The following is a 9830-nucleotide window of genomic DNA, read 5'->3' on the forward strand; positions in this document are numbered from 1 at the left end:
CCAACTATATGTTGAGGTAGGTCAAGTGAACTGAAATTTCTGTATTTCCTGTTAATGTGGTGTGGTTGTAATGCAGTGACTCAGTGACTTGGCAAAGTGGAATTACTGACACAGTATATGCAAAAATAAACCTACTGTTGATGGGGGGGGGGAAGAATTTTGCAAATCTGGCTTTCAGTCTGAAGTTCAATGATACAGAATTACACGAATAAAGGAACAAGTTGATCATTGCCCACTTTGAGCTAATCCAAGACAATCAGTCTGATTACATGGTAACCCCAAGACGTTTTCAGTAATTAAAAAAATAACCATGCAGGTACAGGTGAGATTATAAAACCAGATACATTTAAAGATACTTTAAAAACATGGTTATTGAGACACATTGGTAAGACGGAGTGAAGAGTTATCTTATGAGAAGTAAGAAGAAATGCAAAATTAAAGGATATAAACATAGTTTAAAGAGTGCAATTATGAGGCTTTCTTGAATCTAGCACAGCCTGTGTAGGCTGAAAAGGTGACGCGAGGTAAAATGAAAAACAAAAGGCAGCTCTTGACCATTTCCTCATATAATTAAGTTAGCCTAAAATGGATGTGTTTATAATTCCTGCACCTAAGTTAATTGCAGGTAACATCCTTTTTCCATCACGAGAGGCCTTCTTTGTACTAGGAAGGTCCATACTGGCACCAGCTCTACACTGTAGATGTCAGCTCATATTGCTGTGTTAGGGTGTGAAGAGGCATGATCTAGGATCAGCACAGGTTTCAGAAGCCTGCAGAAGACATAGTTATGCTACCAAAAGGATGCTTTTATCAGCGAAGTTTTTTTGGTTTGTGGAGGGTTTATTAATACATGGGAACAATATGAAGCTTTTGCTAGTACAGTTACATCCCTATGACATTTTTGGCTCCCTGGGGGAGCATAGTGCCAAGTTAATGGATTGGCTTTCCTATAGCAGTAATATAATGGAGACATTGCCTGATATATTTAGAAGGCAACCTAAAGTAGCATAGAATAAATGTAAACTTGGAAAAATGGAGACTTCCTTATGATCAATTGGCATCACATACAACTAAGGAAAAAGCAATTAACATCAAACTAATTAGGGAACTTTTGTACCATGTTTTTTACTATTTAGTAATGAAAGTCCAAATGCACCTCTATAACATATTTAACTGGTGTATCATCTCAGAGTCACTTAGCTTATATTAAGTTATACAGATGTCATATTGTGAGTAGTTATTCTTTCAAAGCAGGAAAAAAAACCCAACAGTTCCAGGCTTTTACATTAGTTGTTGTATACTGCACTCCTTACGGCTTTATATTTCTATTTCTATTTAATAAATACATTTAAATCATGTTTTCCTAATCAGTTATGGTGGAGAACAAAGTAACATATGTCTGCGTCTACTAGACTTTCCTGTATTACAAAACATTAAAAATACTGCCGCATCATCCTCATCCCTTGTTACCAAGATACTCATTTCTGGAAAGGGTAAAATAATTGTATGGCAGTAGGATACTAATTTAGGTCATGTCTGTTGAGACATTTCTTGTAAGCATGAAGATAACAAGCTGGTTAAAACAGTGTTAAAAGAATTTAAATACAAATTAATGTTATCCTTTTTTCAGTGTCATATGCATGCAACTGGTGGAAGTCGTCTGTTGCAGTCTAAGTGCTAAAATTTTTCTAAGAATGTATTTACATTTTTATTTATGTCAGTGGATGACTGAATGGGAGCTTGCCTACAAACTGATCACTCTACAAGATGCTGTTAATTTATCTGTTGTTAATATATGAAGTGTCAAGTCATGTGTGAAGAACGACCTTAGGGATGTAACTCACTATTATGCCATGAAGCACAATGCCTGGCTTTGAAGAGGTTCAGTTACCTAAACTGTTTACAACCAGCTTATCTTTCTGTCAGTCAGGTAGCACTAATACAAGGGTGGGCAAAATGCAGCCCGGGGGCTAGATGCGGCCTGCCAGGCCATTCTATCCAGCTCACGGGGCCCCTAAAAAGTTTAGAAAATTAATTAATTTGCCCTGGGCTGCCTGTCATGAGGCCCTCAATGCCTTGCCAAAACTCAGTAAGTGGCCCTTTGGCCAAAATAATTGCCCGCCCCTGCACTAATAGCATTTCACAATTACAATGCCAGTGGACGGAATCTGGCTTCTCTTACCCAGTGTGCCTCACTGGGTTTTTTTACCAGGAAGCAGTCCAAAGCCACTTTCAGAAGGTGAAGTACAAGTACATGGAGTGCTGCTCTGGATGGGAGTAAGTCCTGGGTTCTAGCCTGGCACTCATTCCTGAGGGGGCAGAAACTTTCCCACTGCTCTCCATTCAATGCGTATTAAAGGCAAGAGGCAATCACTCATGTGCTCAATATGCTATGGACTGGCCAGACAGGGATGGGGCTATTTACCCAGTGTATGTGCATAAGTGAGAAAATTGTAACCAGACAGAAACCCCATAACCAGCAGAGAAAGCTCTTCCCATGGTTTAGCTGGGACATTCATACAAGAAGCATCAGGGGTGAGTTCTACACCTCCATGGATGGGGATTGAATCTCCGTTGGGCTTCCCAGCACCGTGCCACATGTCAAGCTTCCTTTTGAAGGTGGTTATTTGGGCAGCCAAAAGAGGGCACTCCATGGAGCAAGGAGGACAAGAACAAGCTAGAATGTGTGTGTGGTCCAGTGAGGTGACTGCTGCTCTGGAGGTGGGCTCTAGCCTGGAACTCATTCTTGATGGGGCAGAAACTTTTCTACTTCTCTCCATCCAATGAGTATTAAAGGCAAGAGGCAGTCACTCAGGTTTAAAAGGAATGCATTGGAGGGGAGAGACTGAAAAATGCCTAACCTAAGGCAGAGTGATTACAGTACTTTGCTGAGAAGTCAGAGAAATAGGTATAAGCCCCCTTCTAGGTAAAAGGTACTTTGAACCCAGGTCTTCTGGTTTCTGAACAAATGCGCTAAGCTACCGGAACTAAACACAGAATAGCCTTCCTTCCTCCTCTTCCTGGCCAACACGTAGCCTGCTGAGCACACTCAGTAGCTCTGTGGATGATCTGCACAGGTAACTTTACAAACAGGGCAGAAGTGCCAAAAAGCTGTGTGTGTTGGTGGGTGAATGCCATCTCAGAGTTTAATGGGGTAAAGGAACATTGCCATTACTTTCTAGCCTCCTCCTCAACCACAGAGGTTTGATGCTGCATCTCCCACTTCTTAGCAAAGTGCTATAGCCACTGGACCATGGGTTGGCCAAATACACTTGCATTTCTTTATCATTGTTAAACGGTATCAAGACTATTTCTGCCCCACTGAAAGCAGGAGTCAAAATTAGAACTCACACCTTCTCTTCCAGGCCAACAACTATCTCATGGAGCCACACATCATATGGCTGCTTCCTAGGTGCACATATCTCCCTCTCTTGGCTACCCAAGGATCATCTTCAGCAGTGATGGGTATGGGCACTACCTAGTCTGTGGCCTAGTTTTGAGCTTGCTGATCAAATTCTCTGAGACAAGTTGGGACAGGGTGGGTGTACTAAAACCCGGATCTCCTACTTCCTGGGCAAGTGTGCTAAAATAGGGTTACTGGGCTGAAACACAGAAGGACTATTGACCTTGTCTTTAGACTCTTTCCTTATCATACAGTAGTTTTTGCCCATGTTAAACCTCAGGGCTTGCCTGGCCTTAACATATCTGTGTAATTCAGGATGGTCATGCTTGCCTACTGAGCAAGGTACTGATAGGAAACTAATGGGTTTTTTTAAAACAATCTTGATGTTCCACTGATCAAAAGTAACCTTTCTTAGGGCAAGTTTGCTGTCTGGTATCTGCCCCTTGTCTCCATCTTCCCTTTTTACAGCGCTGGAGACTCTTTAGCCATTTTCAAAGTCATAGATCCACCTGTGGAGACCATTCTTCAGCAGCAAAGGTTTTGGCTTTAGTTAAGCAGGAAAGGGAAGATGAGTCAGCAAAAGCTTTAGGCTCTGTCTCTGCTCTGTGCAGCCATAACTTTGGAAAAATATTTTCTTCTTCATTCAAAAATAATTATGTACGGATATAGCAAGAATTATATTCTGGGCATGTTGTGTGTTAGAAAATATGGTACTTAGAAGCATCAAACATCTTTGTGGCACTAACTCAATAATCTCAGAGTAAAATCTTTAGAGAAGGGAAACATGCCTTCCCTTAGAGATCCTACTAGCAAAGGCTATTTCCATTTTTGCTGCAGTTGAAAATAATTGTTTAATTTCCAAATTTGTTTCTACGTTCAGCTAGCTGCAAAATACATGAGGAACAATATTTCAAAGTTTAGTTTGGGAGTTTGGGTATTTCCTTCCCTTATGTGCATCTGACCACTATTACTCAAATACAGAAAATGCATTCAGTTTTTTGTGGCTGCCTTGAAGATCACAGAAAAGTACTTTTCAGAAACTTTAATCTAGAACAAGTAAAAATAAACACTGTTTGAAAAGAAAAGTCTGACAAAAATATTCATTTTTGTCTACATTTTTCCAAGACTTTTTTTTTTCCACTGGAGCTGTTTAGTCAACAGCTGAAAAATATCCCACTGGAAAGCCTACCACAGTACCTCAGTTGGAGAGTTGTTTGCATACTTCAACCTCCCATTCTCCCTTATAAACTGTAGGGGAATTTCTGTGTACCTTTCATGAAGCACAATGCTGTCCCCTCTTAAAGAGAGGTAGCACTTTATAAGAGTCTGTGGCTATAGTGCGTCACAAACACTGTCCAGGCAGAGCCCAACACATGAAGAACGAGGATACGAGGCAACCAAACTACAGCTCCTATAAATCTTCATGCTGCATCTGTAAATCAAGATATCTCAGTTTTCAGCCAGACATTTTTAGTGGCAATTAAACTGTAAAAGTTTTAATTCTCTGAAAATCCGGCCTTCCTCTGAAAAACAGTTTTGATGGCAAACATTTTTACCAGCCCTTTAAATGTCATGTGTCCTGATGATCTTGATATAGCGATGGAACTTTTCCATTTGTCTCTTCCACAGGAACTCAGTCAGCAGGAAAAAAAAACTATTTTCTATACAGAACATTCACCCACGGAGACAGCTGTACAAAAGCTACCTAATAAGATCCTGCTATTGATTTGTGAGAACCCAGTTCTGAGAAGGTCTCAGTATTTCAATTTGAACTGTACTCCTTTGATGCAAGTCTGGTTAATCTTGATTCCAAGTGTTAACCTATCCAACACTAGTAACTTAGGTTTTACAGAGCATATTTCTGGGCAGGGGAGAAGTTTGTTTTCCAAAAGGCCACTGGGAGTTTATTCTGAATAGCTACTTTCGTCTTAAGCAATCAATAGGACCCAATATAATGCAGTCTGCTTGATGCTTTGTTTGACATAACTTGTACGGAAGCAAGAAAAAAATTATTTTTATTTTCAGAAGTATACAAAATACAAACTCTTCATTGTACAAAATGTTAAGACCACAAACATTATTAAAACTTGAAAGAGTTTAAAAAACAAACTGGTTATTAAGCAAACATATTTTCACCTGCTTCACATCAGCTTGCTTATATCAACAAAGAAGAAAAACATAGTCTGTCAGCAAAAACCTCACTATCAATTTCACCTATGACAATCGTTGCATTATTCCATTCACTCACAGTCACTTAGAAAAAGGAGGTAATTAAAAAGTCAACGCCACGATAACACTCTGCTAAACTTACTTTAAGAACTCAGCTGTTCTTAAATACCTGAGTTTGAAATGAAGATGACCAGCATTTTAGGATTTTTCCCCTAGTCAAAGCCCATTTTTGATACACCAGGAGACATCCATATGAATACTTTAGATAATGCTAACAATGACCATATTCACTAAACTCTCAAAATCATCTTGGCCAACAAATAAGAATGTGATTTTTTTTCGTTACAAAGTCCTATAATCTGATACACTGAATATTTACTGCATCTCTCCTATCAGATTTCTTATGAAATATAGTTTTTTGGGGTAACAGGCTAACAATAGCAAGTACTGCTAAGAGGTTTCATTACAATACAGCCCTACAGATATTCTTAATCCAGAAACTATTATGTACACACTCATAGTATGGCTGTATCTACTTCAGGCACCTCACTTGAAGCACAGCTAAATTAAAACATAAGGTGATGATGGTGTTACTCTGAATACTGTACTAATTTACATTACATTCTGGTACTAAAAAATCTTTAGAAGTATTATAGGCGTGTACAAATAATTAGTTTCAATTTCAAGAGATGCACAAAGATTAACATGAAGGTTATAAAATAGTGGAGTAGGACCCAGCTCTACAAGACACCAAAAACCCATAATTTTCATGTCTCAGAGTACCAAATGCTCAGCATCTCAGTCAGCATTCATTCCATCATGTGAATGGATACAGTATGTTATTCACCAACATTTAAAACAAACAAACAAGATATAGAAAAACTAATCATTGTATAAAACAGTTTCCACTGAAAGCCCTCAGTGGTATACTTCATGTCTTTCCCCAGAAATTCTCTTTCCTCTTCTGAGCTCGTTCCAGAACCTGAGATGCTAGTGAGCTAGAAGCTGCAGAGCGAGCAGAAATCTGGGACAATCTGTCATCTGTAATGAAAAAGACAAAGAAAAATAAGTATATGCTAAATCCAGAATTAAGACATAAATATTAAAAAAATAACAAAACTGTGGGTAACTTCTCAAATACAAAGGTTTAGGATACAATGTTTTACAGTAATGCTAAAATAAAACACATATTTAAACTATTATTTGTTAACTTTATTGTTGCAAGGGAATCTAATGAGAAAACTGCAAGGTTACTGGTGGCAGTTTTCAGGGAGTTTCAAGGCTGCAGTTTTCACTGAAATCCAGGAGTTGGACACCTAATTCCCATAGGCTTCTTTGAAAATTCTGGCCATTGGCACCATCTTTGTGCATGCTTTCTTGTCGAGAAATATTTTCAATATTTCAAAAGGATTACTGGAGAAATCATCATGCCTTTATAAAGTGTTTTTCCTAGAACTTATGAAGTTGTCCTACCAATTTAAATGAGATAACCTAGTGAGGAGGCTATGGCTAAAACTACCAGAATTCTGCCCCAATACAGAAAATGGTGTGCGCACACACATGCAGCTATTACTTCCCATTTTCTGAACAAAGTGACACATTTAAATAAGAGCAAAGTAAGCACATTAGAAGGTGCCAGCAGTTTTAATTCTGAATCGAGGCTCCACTTAAAATAGATTTCAAAATTTAGGGTCACATTAGCAGGCTGCCTCGAGCATGATACACCACCGTATTTCCCTACGGCTGTTATTGCAAATGTTAACATTGCTCTATTAAAGGTGACCATGATTAGCAACAGCTTTAGATGCATCAATTTTCCTCCCTATTATGAAGAACCAAGCCATATTGTAGCTTTTCAGAAATCAAAACAGATATTGCGACCATAGCCCTGAACAAACTACATTTTCCACGTATTTAACTTATTTAATTTTTACTAGGCTCTCTAAAACTTGCTTTAAATCCTTAAAAGACTTTACCTGAAATAGTCTAAAGCATGTTCCCAGGTTCCACATACACACTAAAAAAGCTATATGAGCAAACTGCTAATTGCCACTGTGCACACTAGTGTGTGATTGGACTCAATCCCAGTTTTGCAGGCCCAACAACAAATTTGCACATTCAAGATTTCTGCAAGTGGGCACAACTGAGTCTATTTCTCAAAGTAAGTTCATACTTAAGTCCCTGTTCTTAGTAACAAATTTTGAGTTGCATACCAAGCTATCATCTAAAGCATGTGGTGAGTTTGTGGGAAGCTGAAAGCAATTATACGATCTAGCATGCTTTATGTAGATACACAGATGCATTGCTGAACATTCTGAACAGCACAGCCCACACACTTTCCAGATAACTGCAGTGACTAAAATAGAGAATTGGCTTAGTCCTCAGCTGCCGCTCACAAGTGCAACTCAAATGCAGCTGGCATAAAGGAACTTTATGCTAAAACTTATAGAAACCTGGCTGGGGCAATGGCAACATCCCAGTTGAGAACCACTGATGTAAACTAAGGCAATACAACAGTGGCTCTCAAACAGGGCACTACCATACATGGACATGCTACTTGGCTGGGGTGATCTAGTTGGGGATGGTCCTGCTTTGAACACAGGGTTGGACTAAATGACTTCCTGAGGTCCCCTGGAGTAGCTTTGTACTAGGTGTCAAGAACCCCAATGGGCCAATGCAGCTGCCAGTGATCACCAGAATCGTAGAAAAGTAGGGCTGAAAGAGACCTTAAGAGGTCATCTCATCCAGCCCCTTACTCAAGGCAGAATCATCCCTAACTAAGGAATCCTAGACAAACAGGCGTCTGAAGTATTTTTAAAGCATTCTTCACAAACCTGGGAAATTACAAGACATAATGCCCAAAACCTAAAAAAACACCAGGGCAGGGGGCAAGAATAATTCTAATATGCTAAACAAAAGGAAGGGAACACAACAAAGGAAGTGTTAGTCCAGCTCTGTCTTACTGGAGGATTGTTTAATGCTATAGAGGCCTAAGGTGGAATATCATGAGATTTGATCTCAAGAGAGTCTGGTACTTCTTATTACTAGTTGAATCAAAGACACCTGAACACAATAGTAACTAACTGTGCACCCTAATTCTGTTTCAGACTGAAACCAAGAAATAAAAGAACTTGTAAAAATGCGTGGGAAGGAATTACCTTTGAGTTTGAAACCAACTGGGCGCATCTACACGAGACATTTACTGTGCAGTTGACTAATTAGCTGTGCAGTAAATGTCTCGGCATCTACACATGCACCACAATTAGGCTGGAGTAAACTAATGCACTCCATAGCAGGATAGAATTTGTATGTACTATCAGGATAGTATATACAAAAGTGCTATCCTGCTGCAAAGTAAAAACTTCACAGCAGCACACGTGTAGATGCTGCCCGGCTGTCTGGGGCACAGGGGTGCTAAGTGCGGAGGCTGCACACTGGACCTCCTCCATGCCCCAGTCAGCCCCTCCACAGCATGCTGAGCTGAGGAAGCAGCCCTGGGCTGGCAGGCTGACCCCTGGAGCCCCCTGCCAGCCAGGCTGGCTCCACCTAGGCTCCATGCGCTATGCCTAAATAAACTGTGGAGCTTATTGCTCCAGATTTAATTGCTCCTGGGCACATGTTCAAATGGTGCACCCAGAGTAATTAAGTCCAGAGCAATAAGCTGTGCAGTTTATTCAGGTGCTGTAATTGCATATGTAGACACAGCCACTGAGTTATATTAAATATCCTGAACCCATAGGTGGAGGAAGAAAATATGATCTGGGGGGCTGAGTGCAAGCACACACTGCCACCCCCCACCACCCTGAGCAAGTAAGTCCGTCATGGGGAAGAGGTATGGGGGAGGCAGAACAAGGCTCCCACAGTGAGGCAGGAAGTGGGGCAGAGGCAGGGGCAGGAGATGGGGTGAATGGAGCCCTGGGGCTGGGGCTGGGGAAGGTCCTGAGAGGCTTGGAGCCCAGGCAGATCATTCAATGGCATGGGGGCGGGGGGGGGCAGAGTTCTGCCACTGTGCACACCCCTGGGGCAGGTACAGGGGGCATGTGCCCTCCCTGATCCGTGTGCAGGGCAGAGGTTGCTGCTGCTGCGGACTGTGCTCCGGGGTGTGTTGCCTGCGCAGCTGTGGGAGGCACGTGGCATCCTGCAGCTGTCAGGACACCGGCAGTGTGGTAGAGCATAGCTCACAGCAGCAGCCGCCTCTGCTCCACACACAGCAGATTGGGGGGCATGTGCCTGCCCCAGGGATGCACACAGTGGCAGG

The 9830-nt window shown here is 41.1% G+C and overlaps 1 protein-coding gene across 5 annotated transcripts in view; it reads right to left on the bottom strand.

Moving 5' to 3' along the window:
* Window positions 1-5400: 5400 nt before the first annotated feature.
* The window catches only part of MDM1 (Mdm1 nuclear protein), a 46696-nt gene continuing 42266 nt past the window's right edge, over window positions 5401-9830 (bottom strand). For all 5 annotated transcript variants that reach the window (XM_019514698.1, XM_019514695.1, XM_019514696.1 and 2 more), the window contains one exon: window positions 5401-6613. In XM_019514698.1, the coding sequence (XP_019370243.1) occupies window positions 6504-6613 (110 nt within the window). In that variant the 3' untranslated portion in view covers window positions 5401-6503. The remainder of the gene's footprint in view (window positions 6614-9830) is intronic.

This window comes from Gavialis gangeticus, unplaced genomic scaffold (assembly GCF_001723915.1).
Source record: "Gavialis gangeticus isolate Ggan-Ray unplaced genomic scaffold, GavGan_comp1, whole genome shotgun sequence".
Classification (NCBI taxonomy): Eukaryota; Metazoa; Chordata; order Crocodylia; family Gavialidae; genus Gavialis; species Gavialis gangeticus.